This window comes from Semicossyphus pulcher, unplaced genomic scaffold, assembly GCF_022749685.1.
Source record: "Semicossyphus pulcher isolate SPU_LCO1_2020_fin unplaced genomic scaffold, fSemPul1.0.p SCAF_21, whole genome shotgun sequence".
NCBI classification, from domain to species: Eukaryota; Metazoa; Chordata; class Actinopteri; order Labriformes; family Labridae; genus Semicossyphus; species Semicossyphus pulcher.
Window position 1 is genome coordinate 6192236 of NW_027211695.1, and position 16777 is coordinate 6209012.

Here is a 16777-nt window from a genome sequence, read left to right on the forward strand (position 1 = left end):
GGCAACCCCGTGAATAGGAAAAAGAGGAGCGTATCAAAATCTACGCCAGACTTCTGAAAGGTAAAAGTCGCCTCTTTCTCTTCCAAGATGTTGACCTTCATTTCACTGATTTTCATTCATGCACATCCGAGCTTTGAAAACGTCCTTCGCTGTGTCTGCTCCATTAGCTTTGGAAAAAACTGTGGCGTGTTCTTTAACCCCCACTGTCATCCTCCATAATCTCTCACAAGACTTCCTGTTGCGTAATTAGCATATTAAATGAGTTACCCTGTGCGGCTACATGGCTGTATTTATCGTGGCCAACCAGACGCAATTAGAGCTCATAAATAAAATAATTCACCGCAGTGGGGGCCAGAACACTTTTCAACAGGTTTCAAGGGCTGCGTGCCCCGGGTGGGTGGGGAGAATGATCTAACCCTGAATTTTTGAAGCCGGGTAATTGCTGTGAAGAAGAGGACAAGCAATCTGCTAATTAACTAATAATGGAAGAGCAAGAAAGATGAGCAGCGGGAGCAAAGCTTTGCAGGATGTGTTGCTTTGCTTTAGGTTTTTTTTTTAATGACAACGGCTGCAGGGCACAGCCGAAATGTTAGAGTGGAGAGGGGCTGAAAGCATGAGATAATTATCAAGTGTAGAGCTCCAGGCACAACTTTCGGGTAGTTGTTTGGATTAAGTAGCATTATGTAACAGAGAGGAAAACCATTTCAATTTTAATAGAATAAAATTCTAATTAATTAGGCACCACAAGTGTACACCATTTTTATATGGGGTGTTTTGCATGTAGCACATTTGCTTCAGAGATCGCGCCAGAGTCTGACGTTGCTTAAGATAAAAGACAAACCTGCAAGGCTCTACTTTTCTTGCAGACGAAGCAGAGAGGCCTGGTGGTAAGCATCATCTTCCTTTTCACCTGCATTATTTCATAATTCTCTCATGATATAACTTCCAATTCAAACTGGTTGTGAAGTGCACTAGAGGGAAGTGTCACTTCAAATTAGATAGCAATTTTGGTGTCCAAAACATGGCGAGATAACAAGTAATTAGTGGTGAATTATTAACAGCAAGAGCAATTGTCTCTCCATGATATTAAGGAGGTGTCAATGAGAAATAATAATTCGTTTTTAAGGCTGATGTCTCTGTGAATCTCAGAGAGACAGTTCTTGTTATTGAGCCCAGAAGTTGGTTCCTTGTAATTCAGGGACATTACTCGGGCTGTTGATGCACAATTTATGCTAGACTTCACAACCAGACAGACAGCTAATGCGAAGCTTAATCCAAAAGGCAACTGGACTTGGTTGAAGTTCCTGTGGTGGACGGAGCTAGAAATATAAGCCCCTGTAGGTCATTAGCATGCTAATAGGTGTGTAATCAATGATTTCAGATGAGAGGAGAAACATCTTCAAGAAGTTCAATCAAGTCCAGTTGCCTTTTGGATTAAGTTTAGAATTACCATGGCCTGGATGACTGAGAACCTTCACAGACAAACAGCTATTTAGTATAACAATCCATCAACCTTTATAGAAATGAGCATTACTGTCATATTTTCTGTGAATTCATCAACGTTACATCTAAGATAAAACCAAGCATCTCCCACCGTGCTCACCTTTAATATGTTATTTCATTACAAGGAACAATAACTGAATTTAGCACACTATTAGCACATACTTAAAGCTGGATTATTTTTCATGTGTTTGTTTGTATGGATACTTTTGGCTTAATTTTTTGCAGCAGACAAAGTTGATAACACCATTGTCAACAACAATGGCAGAGGGGAAGCTAATCCTCTCATTTTTCCGAGGGTACAATTTCCTTGTCTCGAGCTGCTGCTAATGCCAGGACACAATTCCTTTCCTTGTTTTTATGTCCATCCATCCATTCATCCATTATCTATACCGCTTATCCTGTTCAGGGTCGCGGGTGGAAACTGTTAGTTTTTATTTTTTCTTTGTAAGATTTCTGTAAATAAAAGTAAATATTAAGCATACAGAGCGATTTAAAACAGACTTAACAGTCACAAGTGCCACCAGACAACTTTCGTAACCTAGCAACAGTAAGCGCTGGTGAGAAGCGCACTGAAATTGAGGTTGTGGGCGCTGCAAGCGCAAAACAAAACGCTGTTAGTGGACACAGTGTTCTGATTCTGGCCACTAAATGAATAAATTTGAGCCTGAACTCTCTTTTTGGCTTTGTTTTGTTCTCCACCAACTTTTGCTGCTTAGTGTCCAAGGATTTTTTTCACAAGCTAGTCGCTAACGTTTTAAGTTGCTGGATGGGTGCTGGGAAGATAGCATGAAGTCCTTTCATCAGAGCTTCCTGCTGCTGAAGACTATCAACGTGGGCCTTTCAACAAATAATACAAGCTAAAAAAAAGGGCAACTGTTTGTGGGTTTATAATCTTTCACATTACACATCATCATTAGTTCCATTATTGTTACAAATAATGATGAAATAAAGCTTTAAGGAACCAAATGCCCTTGTGTTTCATCTCCCATTTGCCCCATTTGTTCTGTAACCTGCTCACTTACTCAACAATGACAGAGCGTCCGAGCTAATCTGGGAATCATAGTTTATAAATCCTAGTCGTCACACTCTTGCACGGAGAGGCACGGAGGGAAAACGAGGCGCATCCTGAATCTACCGTCGGCAGGCCATCGTAATTATCTCCTAACCCTGCTGCAGTCCCGCTCCCTAACTCAGGCCTGTCGTCAGCACCTGATCACTACATAAATACCTGACTGAGGATGGTGCCGGAGCAGCTGCGGAGCACAGAATAAAACTGCTTCTTTGTGGTGATTGGTGGCAGCCACTGAATTGCCTGTATAATGTCAGGAGTTGTGGCTATGGTGCTGCATGGTAATTTGCTGCAGGGGGACGAATCCAAGCGGCTTTCCATTAAAAGTGTTGATAGACGGACAAAATACCAACAGCAAACAATGCTGAGGAATACAAGGCAGCTCTAAAATCTGGGCATAAGCACGAAACAAAACAGAGCACAGCACACAGAGAGCGGTTAGATCCATATGTTGGGATTTAGCACGTCATTAATCTCTCGCTCTCATGGGGAGCTGCTCTATTGCTAGCGCGCGGATAAAATCTGAGGACAAGATGGTATATCCTCGCAAGGGGGCTCCCATGGGCCTCCAAATCTGTGCATACTCAAACAAATCCCTCATCTATCTATCTGTCTTACACTTCCTATTGTATCGTCTTTCACTTGTCTGTTCTTCCCGTGTCTGTGCTGGCTGCGCTTCTCCGTCTGACAGTCCATTGCTCTGTCCCTCTCGCTCTCAGCTCCCCAGTTGCCATCAGTCTCTCTTTTCAGGAAATCAAAACTCATGTCGTCCAACGACAGAAAAATAAGAATAAATTGTACGTTTCGAGGCTGAGCTCCTGCCCTGTTTTTCCTGCCCTGTAATAATAAGTAACAGCAAGCGATATCCATGCAACACCTATCCCCCATCTACCCTTTAACCTTTATTTTTGTGCACCAATGACTCACAGTGCAACGTAGGAGAGCTGCGCCTTGGTGAGGTTCAGAGGGTGATTGGACACAGCGATGCCGTACCGGTGGGGATCCTGTCCTGGCGGCAGATTCCCCCTCAGGATGGCGTTGTTGGCCACGCTGAGGAAGGACGCCATGCCGTGCCATGCCTGGTTGTAGAACCACACCTGCGGAGGTAGAGACGGGCATTAGGGCTGATAACAGCATGTGGAGGCTTTGCTGTTGCTTCAGATGTCTCCTAGCAACTGCATGTGGTTCCTTGATGGTTGAAACATTCATGCAGGAACAAATGAGACCGATTTTACATGCAGGTTATGAAAGGAGAGCTTGTGGAGAAGTTGCAGATAAAATGTTTTCCTTATTCTGTTGGGGGCTGGGACAAGTATTAGGGGTTTCATTTGCACCTACATTTGAGGTGTTACATCATCATGGAAATGAACAGGACTCAAGGCTTTTGCAGACTAAAATATGTTGTTTTTAGTTTAGAGTTCTCTGAACTTTTCAGAAACGCGCTGGCGTCGTCACCGCCGCTTTTATTTTTTCAGGCAACCAATCAGATGGGGGTGCCGCTTGTCACCCTGGTTACCACCAATCACAGAGGAGCAACTTTTTTTGGCTGTTTCCGTCAACCGCAGCTGTACACATGACAAACACACAGTATCACAAGACTGAGACTGAAAAGCCCGTTTGTGGACGCAAATCGGCCGAACACAAATGGTTGTCGTGCTTTTATCGCTACGTGTTGTAAGCTTGTTGTTAGCTGTGTAGTAAGCGTTTTTTTCTTTCACCACACAAGTGCTTCATCCCAGCGCCCCCTGCCAGCACTTTTCTGCTTTTCAGCCTTACAGCAGAAAAATCCTCAGGGTCTATCGTATGTTTTTCTATTTCGTCTATATCGTGATGTCGCAAAAACCAGCGGAGTGTGACGGCTGGTTGCATGTCGACTGTGTGTGGCTGCCGAGTCAGCTGGGCTGATCCAGCCAGCCCTGTGTTTCTACATGAGTTCTACCTTAATAAAGGCAATCAACTATTTCAATATGTTTGCTTTATAAATGGAGATTTATTAAACAGGAAAGAATGAAGAGGCGTCTGCTCAGCTGTAAATAATAATTACACGTTACTTGACCTGGCTGTTTGCCATATCCAGGGGTAGTTTTGGGTCTTTGTTTTACAGGTTTCAGGGGTTGGTCTTAACCGAAACGATCTTATTTACAGGGACCTTAATTAACACACAGCAAAAACAACTGTATGAGTCGAGATGAAGACACGGAAGGAGAGAGCTAGGGGGTGGGAGAGAGATTGCGCCGGAGTTACGTCCATCAGAAAATTAAGCAGGAACTGCAATAAGGAGCTTGTGAGTGACTTTATCTATCTTCTTAAGGAACAACTTCCTAGAAATGGAAATAATAAAGTAAAAAAAAATCTAAACAGCTGCCCCGGAAACACGAAACACGGGCTCAAATGAGAAGAGTCAGAAAGCTAGATCGTGCTTTTACTTTGAAAAATCATACCGGAAGTGTTACTTTCCATTCCTTTGACATCCTCTACAGGAACAGATGCTACTATTGCTTTTGGCTTTTGCCTTTATTGTATAGGACAGCTGAAGAGTGACAGGAAATGTGGGGATGACATGCACCAAATGGTCACAGACTGGGAGTCCAACCTGTGACCAGTGCATCAAGGACTGTGGCCTCTGTATATGGAGCGCCTGCTCTACCAACTGAGCTACACCTGCGCCCCAGATGTTAAAATATCTCATGGATGTCTGATATCCTGTCACAAAAAAGTAAATGGTTTAATTCTGAAGGGAATTTTCAAAAGCAGGTAAAGAAGCAAAGAAAGGTGCAAAACCATCTTCCGCTGACAAACGCTGAAAGGAAAGTGTGTCAAATCCCCCTATAATCAGTGGTTAGTGAAGAAAGCATGGCAGCAACAATGAGGTGTTGTGATTTGAAGATGCAGAAAGGTTCTTTGTGCAGCATACAGCAAGATGTAAAGTACAGTCATGTCTTAGTGCTGGGCTGCTGCGCACTTATTCATACTTTATATTCCATATTTTTTTGCGTGTTTATATGTGTGTGTGTTTATAAAGCGAGAATGAAGGAAAAGAGAACTAGATTTTTGCCATTTACTGCAACAAAGATCTCGGAGGAGCGGGGTCAAATAGTCTGGCACATTGTTCAGGGTAAAATACTCTTCTTTAACAATAAGTCACAGATGTCACAAACGCTGCTTTTTCATTTAATAGAAGATAAAGACCCGCAATGACGGCCAATCTGGCTGTGGCGTGGCGTGCCGGGTAAGAGAAACATTTCTGAACACTTTCTTTTTAATGTAAGTGATTCTCGGAGTCTGTGGCTGCCGGGGTGTAGAAGAAGAAGAATGGATGAAAGAGAGCGTGAGTGAGAGAGGACTCCCTGCTGATAGCGCAGCGCTAATTAAGAGTGGATGGTGTTTGAGTGTCAGGCTAACATAACACTGCCTCATAGAGGAGGATATGGAGAAACTGGAGGACACACACTTACAGTATGTGCGCACACACACACATACTGGAGTCCCTTTCTGCATGTTTGTGCCTCTCTTTATCTCTCTGTTCTCGCCGCATCTGAAGAGGCACAGATCGGCTGAAATTGATATTATTTTTTTACCATTTTATTTTCCTCATCCTGAAGTTTCTGAAAGGTCCGCAGCTTAAATATCATTTGATGTTCTCGAGATAACAGAAAGCAAAGAGCACAAGCTTGTCGGCTAAACCCATGAGGGAGGGTATGGGGGAGGGAGTGGACATGATGACTAGCCACATTTGCATATCTACTTCAGAAACTGTCTTAAACATCTTAGTCCGAGGAGGAGCAAACTCTCCTTTCAGCCTGTAGTACAGCATATAGTAATACAACGTCAACATGAAATACAGATCGAACCCAGTGGTAGAAAGTAACAAGAGTACAGTACTCTTTATATCAAGGTCCTTGAAATACATGTTACTTGAGGGTATTAAGGCTGTTTTGAGTCTAATTTGAGTCGTATTTTAAGAGCAGCTCCAGTCATGTTTTAAGACGTATACAATGCTCTGTTTGAATGTTTTTAAAATATATATATGTTTAATTACGTTGTCGAAGTCCTCCCAAGGCATCTCCTCATTCTCCCTCTCCCATCTGCATAGGCCCCGCCCACTATGTAAATTTCCAACCGCCGCCTCTGTCGTGAAAACAAAACACGTCTCTGCCATTGTTTAGCGGCAACTTGCTGAAACGTAGCTAGCTTGAAATGTGGTAATTAGTAGTAGTAACGTTAGCGTTGGTAGTCAGGAATGACGGTTACAGCTGGCTCACGCAAGTGGTTGAGCTTTTACGACTAGCGATTAAGATCAATGCCTAATCCACTTAGTAACATGTATCTATGCTTTTGCAGCTACCAGATTTAAAGTAAGATATAATCAAGATTTTGTATGCAACAATTGTCCGATGAGCTTGTACAACACAATCCATTATTTATGTATATACTAGTGTTTTTTTTTCATGTGTGAGCTCTTAAAAAATGCAAAACTTCTCAGATGTTTTCATAAATAAAAAAACAGTTTGAGGCCTCAAGAGGGGAAATGTTCGGATATTTTACTAAACAGGAACAGTTAAAGAAAAGGACAGAAAAATACATAAGGCAGATTGTGTGATAAAATCAGCATTAAAAACTGACTAATAATGTAAAATGATATAATAGACACAACATTTGAATAAATGTTTGTACTTAAGAATCCGAGTTCTCCTTCTGTAGTTTCCTTCTGGACCATATTTTAACATATTTATATAAAATAAAGGAAACACTTTACTGTGAGTAATTGCTGTCATGGTTGTGCTTGCTTTAACTTGTTGAATTTAACAAAAAAATGCCTTTTAATTACTCAGTTGTAGCAAGAAACAGAAGAATCTATCCCCACTGCTCCTCCTCCGAAACCTGCAGTAAACTGCACCTCCCTCATTTCACCCCAAACTTTCTTCTCATTGCATCAAATCAAGCAGCAGAGCAAACGAACGAGGCAATTAATATCGTACCTTTACACTGTTCTTGGTCCCCAGCTTCTTCAGCAGCGTCTCGGCCTTCGGGAAGATCTGATCGGTCACGTTATCCTAATGAAAATGAGGAAAACAAGAAGGTTTGGAGACTTAATTGGACACACTTGGAAAACCACTTCTGCCCTTTGAAATGCAAAGCGCGCGGCAGAGGGAGAGGAGAATTAAGACTTCCAGACAGCGCGCAGGGAGTGCTGAGCCACTTATTTCCCACAGACTTGGGCAAAAAATGTGTCCCCTGTTATTTTGGCTACTTGCAGATTCTTTTTTTCTTACTCCTCCTCTGACGTTTCTGTTTTATTAAATAGTGTGAAATAATTAAAATCACCAGAGGAGCAACAGAACATGAAACAAAGATTCAGGAGTAAAAGAAATCGCCTCATTACAAAATACACCAATCACATGACTGGATTGTACAGTTTTCATAAATAAGAATTAAAAAGGAGCATTGCGTTTTGTGCTGAGGTGAGGGGATGAAAAAGGCACCAGAGCAGACAGGTTGCATTAAAAATCCGCTCGACTCCACTCATGTTTCTCGTGAAATGAGCCGTGGGATGAGGGCTTGAGATGACAGGCAAGCGATTCCCAAAGTGTCATGTTGATACCATGCTGTTCAGGCCAGCCATAGGCGCGCTGAGCACATTACATGTGTGATATAAATGCAAATGGACCTCCTGTTGGACCCTGCCTTCATCACGGGGGCTATGGCGGAGGAGAGCGGAGGGGAGATGCAGCGGGGAGCGGGGAGGAAAAGTGCAGGTGACATCTGGGGAGAGAGGTGGGGGGGCGGATGAAATAAGAGGAGAAAAATCAACTGAGACATCCCAAGAATGCGAGCGCGCACTCAGGTGCAAGTGCCTGTCTGCTCTGAGAGAGCGAGTGTGGAAGGGATTAGACACAAAAGATATATCCAGCCTCCAAAGACAGTTACCTAAGGACAAGGGGATGAGGAGATTACACCACTTGTGTTATTATTTCAATCCCACAATCCCCTGCTCAGCCGATCCTACGCCGCATTGTGACATTCTGGGAAATTTGGAGACATTTCAACAATGTATTCAGGGCATGTTTTGCCCCGCAATAGATCAAGTCTGCTCCTTTGGCATAACAAAGTGTTTACACATCATTTCAGTAACGCAGCGTGAACTCTTCTTCTCTTTCCCGTATCACAGTCTGAAAGAGAAGAGGAAGGAAAAAAAAACCGCCCCCATCTGCACTGACAGGAGTGTTTGTGTTAAATAACAACCCCTCTGTTCCAAGTCATTACCTATTCATGCACAGGGGCAAAGAACAAGACTCCTACTCGTGTCCGGGATGCTTCCTCCAGCTGAAAGCGAAGGGGACTCTTCACAATTATTTATGTTCTTGCTTCGCTCATGTTTGCATCATGCCAAGCAGCAGTGGGCAGCGCCAACGGGCGGCCTTCTTGAGGATTAGCGGCGGCTGAAACAAGATGAGAAGCCGGGCCAGCAGCTGCCGGGGTCTAATCCTTGACAGACTCCTCCTCGTTCAAGGACAATGACGAGGCTGGTTTGGCCAGAGGAGCTCGACACGGCAATAAAACCGCTGGAGTGTGTGGGGACTATTTTTTGGGTTGGTGTTCCAAAGTGGCCGGCACAGCTCAGTGGCCAAAATGGTGTGTGTGGCAGAGTTGTCATATAGTGTGTGTGTGTTTTTTTTGACAACTTGCCAGGGAGCAGTTCCTGAGCTTTTTCACCGGCCACTTTATTAGGTACACCTGTTCAACTGCTCGTTAATGCAAATATCTAATCAGCCAATCACATGGCAGCAACTCAATGCCTTTAGGCATGTAGACATGGTCAGGACGATCTGCTAACGTTCAAACCGCGCACCAGACTGGGGAAGAAAGGTGATTTTGAACGCAGCATGGTTGTTGGCGCCAAACGAGTATTTGAGAAAACTCTGATCTACTGGGATCTCTAGGGTTTTCAGAGAACGGCCCAAAAAAGAGAAAATATCCAGTGAGCGGCTGTTCTCTGGGTGGAAATGTCTTGTTGATGGCAGAGGTCAGAGGAGAAAGGCCAAACATGTTCGAGCTGATAGAAGGGCAACAGTAGGTCTGCAGAAGAACATCTCTGAATGTCCAACACGTCGAACCTTGAAGCAGACGGGCTACAGCAGCAGAAGACCACACCGGGTGCCACTCCTGAAAAACGTCGCCTGGTCTGATGAGTCTCGATTTCTGCTGCGACATTCAGATGGTAGGGTCAGAATTTGGCGTAAACAACATGAAAGCATGGATCCATCTGGACTTGTATCAACGGCTCAGGCTGCTGGTGCTGTAATGGACACTTTGGGCCCCTTAGCACCAACTGAGCAACGTTTAAATGCAGCCAACCTGAGTGTTGTTGCTGACCATGTTTGTCTCTTTATGACCAGTGTACCCATGTTCTGATGGCTACTTCCAGCAGGATAACACGCCACCTCACAAAGCTTTTCAGGCAGTTCTCAAGGCAAAAGGGGGTCCAACCCGGTACTAGTAAGGTGTACCTAATAAAGAGGCTGATGAGTTAATAAAACCTAGTTTGAGAAGCTTTTATAAGCATTTCCAGGAACTATTTTGACATTACTGCCATGTACATAAGCGACTATGCCATTTTAGATACATTTTCTGGCTTAATTGAATAAATCCCAGCATGCAGGCTTTCTTTTTCTCGTCCCCCGCTTCCATTTCTACCTGATAGACACAGGAAATGCAATTAAACAGAAATTCCAAAGCATGCTTTCAAGTCAGGTTGCTCGAAGTGCAAGAGCACGCTACTTCCCGTTAACGTCCGACATCTCGATGCCTGCCGAGCAGCAGAGGGCCCGACATTTCCCAAGGACGGCTTAGCACTTTAATAACAAGGAATGCAGAGCATGGGAAGGCTAATGCCCGGCCATTAGGGTTACATCACCGCTGCTGCACGAATTAAAGTCACATTAGCGCCGAGATCCGGGAGACAGAGAAGGGAGCCTGCGTAGGGATGAGACCGGAGACGCCTGAGGGCGAAGCAATGTGCTGATCTCAGGGTAGTTTGAACATCCAAAATTTGAAATGTTAATGAGCAGCTGTGTGTGTGCGAAAGAAGGGAAAAGAGAGAGATACAAGGAAGGGGCAAGTCAGTTGGTGTAAAGTTCAAGAAGCCGTGCTTGAGCAAGAGTGTATTGATGTGGTAGATAACGTTAAATAAATGTGAGAGTGAAAACAGGATTGTGTGTCAATGTGTGTGTTCTAGAGCAGCCAAGACCCAGATCTCTCCATTTATTCAAAGCAGACAATCATCGCCTGTTTCCATGGACACTCAACCAAACGGATCGGAAGGGTCTAAACCTCCTGTCTTCTTTCCTTTTATTCATCTCTCTGAATCATTTAAGAATCCAGCAGGGTCCAAAAGTCCATGAAAACAGCATCACCTGTACCCGAGATACAAAGCTAACCGAACAAAGAACGATGTGCTCCACTTAGCAGCAGCTCTATACAAAAGACGGCTGCAGCCTCAACAGGAGAAAATCAGTGTGTGTGACCGCAAGAACTACCACAGAAAAAGATGAATACTAATGAAGAATGTGTGTTTGACTTTTATGACTTGTGTAGGTTAATGTGTCAAAGTAATTCTGTTTGAATAGCAGAAAAAGGAAGGATTGTCTACATGGACAACATCTGAAAAATGTTATGATTATGATTACATTTAGATAAAAAAGTTTGGCAACATTTAATAGAGGCAGAAAACGAAATCACAAGAAGTGTCAAGGAATCTTCAAAATAAAAGAGTTGGGTCTCATATTAAACATTACGTCCATTTTATTACAACTTCCTGTCCATTAAAAATGGTAAAGATTCAACCGCCAGCCTCTGAGTCCCAGGAGCACCGATGGTAAAATGCTGCTGATGGGATTAGCCAAACTAATAATGCAGTCAAAACGCAAGGTTCTTATAATTAAGCCTGTAGTTATTCTGCCACAGTTGTTAGCTAGCTTCAGTTATTAGCACTTCCAAGTTATGTTCCAATGTAATCCATAGACAGCATCACTCATGCAGCAGCCCCAGCTTTATCGGCGGTAACGTTAGCAGAAGTCAGACACCAAAGTTAAATTCTCCATCGCTAAACGAGGGAAAATAACACAGGAACAAACCGCAGACTGTCACAGAGCTGTCGCCATGGTTACCGTAAAAGATTTACTGGCGGAGTCTGGTTGGTTTTGATACGCTAGTAAGTGATAGCTCGCCTTAAATTTTGGGTCGCCATGACAGCCAGAAAAGTACTTTTGCACCGGCATCTCACCGGAACAACTTATTCTACGTTTGGAACCGGCCAGAACTCCAACCACGGGACTCGGTGAGCGAGCTAATAGCTTTGCATCCACTTCACTACCAGCAAGTATTTCATACAACTTGGTGTCCAAAAATCCGAACTATCCCTTTAAGATGGTTACTTTTACTACATTTACTGTTAAAATTAACTGTTGTTACTGTGGAGAGATGACCACAGCCCTTAACCCCAGGTACAACCCCCCTTCCAGAGGCACATTATCAGACACCCTTATAAAGTCATGTCTTATTTTTTGCACCAAATAATGGAGAGTAGTATCTATATGAGTATCGATGAGTATCAGTATCGATATCAGTAATGGTATATTATCTGAGTAAAAGGAACACAAACTACAGCAAATAATAAGGACTAGTTAGGCAGGTATTTGGTCATAAAACAATGACCTGATTATGTAGCTGGATTATATAAATCTAGGGATCACCAAAGGCATTAGAGTGCCTCATGATGGCGACATGAACGTTGGTACCAAATTTCATGCCAATCTATCAAATGGTGGTACCAATGGCACAGGAGACAAGGGATCAAAAGTCTGTTGAATTCATCCTCTGGAGGCCATGAATATCAGTCGTTAGGTTGAGCAGTATGCTCTTTAGTATACACATTATGAGTTCTCTCTTTCTATTGGCTGGCACTGGGCGGGGTTTGTCAATTATTCCGGTTCCGCAGGTGTCTTAACTTTGCTGGCTAACAGCGTCCACTGAGAAGGATTGAGACCCGACACCAGAGCACCTTTTGTTCATGAGCCTTCATTTCGACAAGGACTAGACGCCTACTATCTCCAGCTTGTTTTCTTGTGCACCAACCACCAACACAACAAACACTTGAACTAGAAATGGCTACCGACGCCGCCTGGGCTTGTCGCTCCTGGGGAGCTCTAGGTTTGAGATAGCCACTGTTAAGCCCCACCCCACCCCAATGCCAGCCAGCCTATTATCTCCCATGCACTTTGTGTTAGAGAATGCACTTGCCCTACACACATCAGGAGCCAAACTCCAAGCCATTCTGATAACACAGTCCAAAACTTCATGGCAATACATTGTATACATGTAGAGCTCGAGTGACAGGCCCATACCCAGATCCATGCTGCTAGCAGGACTGAAAAACTTGATTTTTGGCTGAACTGTTAAATTGTTTCTGATGTATAAACCCAACGGCCTTTCTTGTTTGCTTAAGAAAATAGGACACATATTTCAGGCTCAGCACACTGATGATTTAACGTGGGTGTTTTTGTCCTTGGTACATGAACAAAATCGAACACTTTAGCATTTTTTGGCATCAACAGGTTTGACTCTGTGAATGTCAATACGTGTTACATACTTGAGATGAATTGAATAGGTCTCCGAGATCCTTGAATGCGGCTTCGATTGCCGCCTCGGTCAGACGGACTTGGGAGTTGACCGCTCCGACAGAGATGCCGCCGTACCTGGAGAGGCGGAAAATAAGAAGAAAGAGAGGGAGGTTCAAGTGGAGGTAAGAGCGTATGAGTAACATCAAGAATGCACTCACCCACGCAGTTTTACACTTGAACTGCAAAGCTACACACACAACCACTCATGAGACGCACACACACAACATAAAGGCAGATGTGATATCTGAAAACCTGACCAATCAATCTCAGGGTTAAATAAACACATCAATACCTACAAATCATAATTTCCGCCACTGTTTGTTTGCACTAAATGCTTTCTTAGCATAAAATGACAGGTTAGTAGAAGCACATCAAAGGCAGGCCCAGCAGGGTTTGTCAAAGCATGACAACTGAATGTAGAGACGGGAATGGAAGCGCAGTGTGCAGGATTCTGTCCTTTCATTCATATTACACTCAACTGACCCTCTAAAAGTGGATGCACCATCACAACAGCAGCCCAGGTAGTAATTTGGCTCTCTTTGTGTCGAAAAATAAATGAATACATGTGTGACCACAAGCAAAGCGCTCGGAGGAGAGTCACTAGTCTCTAAAGTGCCACCAGATATGTGGACGCACTTCAAATGCTGCAGGAGCACTCAGAGGAACTCGAGTGGGTGTCAAAATATCAACAACAGTCGCTCATTACCTTGTTTTACCAGAGTGTTCAAAAGTCTTGATCAAGAAGTCGGTCATGTTCCTTCCAGTTAAATCCAGCAGTGTGTCGGTTGTGTTCTGGATCCTCTGTTAAAGAGAAAAACATATTATATTTGTTTTAGTGACCTTGAGCTATGAAAACAAAACACACACAGCATATAGAGTAAAATATTGGCACTCCATTGGAGTCATGTTTCTGCTACCTGATGATTATAACTCCAATATTCACTCTCTTTACGCTCTGTTTTGATCTCGACCAACTTCTCAGACAAAATATTTGGCTCTTCAGGTGTTAAATGCTACACTTTGTTCAAGTGGTAAAATTGAAGCACAAACATTAAAGGTGAACCCTAGGAGCCCAAAACAAAGACCTCTAAGGGCCAAAATGCTGAGTAGAGTTGAATGGACTGTATACAATCAGCAAGGAAGTTTGGTGTTTAATATCTATGAGACCTGCGGCCTCGTGCATACCAACGAATCACAGCAGTGCTGATATTCAGTATAACAGCACGACCTCGAGTGTGATATTGCTTTTATACAACAGTTATACAAGCAGCAAATAGTAGTAAACAGTTACAATCAACAACAGATTATTTTTTTGCTACACCAACACAACTAGTTCTATTATATATAATACTATAATAATAATAAATAATATTATATAATACTATGACCCAATGAGTCTATAGCTGTGTCTCAATCCAGGGGCTGCATCCTTTGAAGGACGCGGTCTCCTAAGGATGAGTCATTTGTAGCTTGTGTAGACCGCTAAGGTCGAACTGAACAGAGACAGTCTGGTCTATGGAGGATTTCCTGTTTGCGTCACCGGCTGTTCCCGCCCTCACCCTTGCGTCACCAAGCACCGCTCCTTTCGCTTAGCAACAGGTAGCTAGCGGGCTATGCCAATGCATGTCAGGATAAGATGGGCCACAAAGGATGCACCCGATGGATCCTTCATGGCCCGGGAGAAGGAGAACACATTTGTCGGCCGCATCTGAAGGAGCCTCCAAAATGGGACCGCCTTTGATGCGTCGCTGTGACGCCATCGGCCTTCAAATACAACCTTCGAAGGCTGCAGCCCATGGATTGGGACACAGTTTATAAGTCACCACAGATGAGCTATTTGATGTACATTTATCTGTTTGTTTCATTTCATCAAGCAACCAGTGAAATAAGAGTCTGCTGCGTGATTCAGAGGTATCACATTGATAAATGTAGACATACACGGTCTGCTGTCATGTTAATTAACAATATTCAGAACATGTGGATGAGGCGGAGTGATACACAGAGTGAAAAGTCCCAGTGATTTTTTACTCTATATCAGCACTCAAGGAACGCCTCTTATCCAATCAGATTACTTGGTCTGCTGTATAAAAGTGTATTCAGTGATAACTTGCACATTATGTAGATTTTAGTCATGAGTTCCATTCTGAAATATTCCCCAGAGCGGCTTTAATGTTACATTAAACACTTTCCAAACACTTCTGTGACTCCACACAGGAAAGGTTGAAGATAATATTTAAAGAGAATAAAGACTTTACTGCAAAGAGATGCTGCACCTTTTCTTTGACGTGTGTGAAGATGTTAAACTTTTTCGTTTAGCATTGAACTCTGCCTGCGTGTAGCGGAGCATCTTAAGCAGAAATGCTGACCACAGACAGGCTCCAGGCAGCGGAACAGCTCAGCCACCCGGAACAAAAAAAAACCTCACCCAGTCGATGCCAAGATCAACAAAACTTAAGAGCCAGAGATGAAGAAGCAGGTGATATGTGTTCACACTACCATGGAACAAGTTCTCTCAACACTTATCATAATAGTCAATTAAGGCAGGCTGCAGGAAGCCTGGCTCAAATGCAGACCCCCGCCAAAGCTGAGAAAGCTGTGTGTAATGTCAAAGGACCCTAATTAGATGCCCTTCTGTGGATAAATGGGTACATTCAAACATCCAATTAAGGGAGGGTGCGACACACCGCCATGAATACACTCCACCATGTGTAGAGTGATGCTTCCCAGTACACACACTGGAGCCGACACCGAGCCCTGCTTATTTAGAGAGGTACAGCTATGCTAATTAGCAGAGTTAGCGCTGATAGAGTGCGACGGCGACCCCTGACTGGAACACAATTTAGAAGCGTACCCCGTAATTACACCGGTTATGTAACTTTCAGTACAAACAGTTTGATGTGCGAGCTTTTGGTGCACACGATGCGTTCAGTAGATGTCTAGGCATCTTTTTTTTTGGGCTTCCCTTGGTCTAAAACTCCCGTGAGAGATAAGTCACTCTGTTTAGGTTTTCGAACACATGGCAGTGCTGTTCCGCGGAGTATAGAAGTTGCAGGGAAAGGGAAGAGGAGATAAGGATTAGTTGAGGGAAAACAAGGAGGAGGAGAATAACAGAGAGATTAGAGTGAAGATAAAAGAAGCTGATATAAAATAAACAGAAGAGGGAAGCAGGAAAGGAGCGGATAGAGGATAGAAATTTAACTTAAAAGAGGAAAGGAGGAGGAGGAGAAGTGGAATCACAAGGCACGGAAAAAAACAGAAGGAGAAAGCAGAGGAAGAAGAGGACCCATCTGGCTTATGAATCAAAGATAAGGAGGAGGAACGGCGCTGCAACCTTGGCTTATCTCTGAACAAACATGCTTCGCTTTCGAAAAAACCCCACAGAAACTGGGAAACAAACAGAACCAAAAATAAGAGCTTTCACTCTCCGCTGTGTGTACAATGAATTTATACCCGAGAATACAGTCAGTGTGGGTCTAATTATTTTGGCCTGGGTCCATATCCCCCATCAGAAAAGACTGAAATGGGA

The 16777-nt window shown here is 43.5% G+C and overlaps 1 protein-coding gene across 1 annotated transcript in view; it reads right to left on the minus strand.

Moving 5' to 3' along the window:
• The window catches only part of LOC138600967 (phospholipid-transporting ATPase ABCA1), a 173481-nt gene that overhangs the window by 57734 nt on the left and 98970 nt on the right, over positions 1-16777 (minus strand). The window contains exons 32-35 of the mRNA XM_069672533.1: positions 13958-14052; positions 13221-13326; positions 7552-7626; positions 3500-3669 (exon numbers count right to left, since the gene is read on the minus strand). Coding sequence (XP_069528634.1) covers positions 3500-3669; positions 7552-7626; positions 13221-13326; positions 13958-14052 — 446 coding nt within the window. The remainder of the gene's footprint in view (positions 1-3499; positions 3670-7551; positions 7627-13220; positions 13327-13957; positions 14053-16777) is intronic.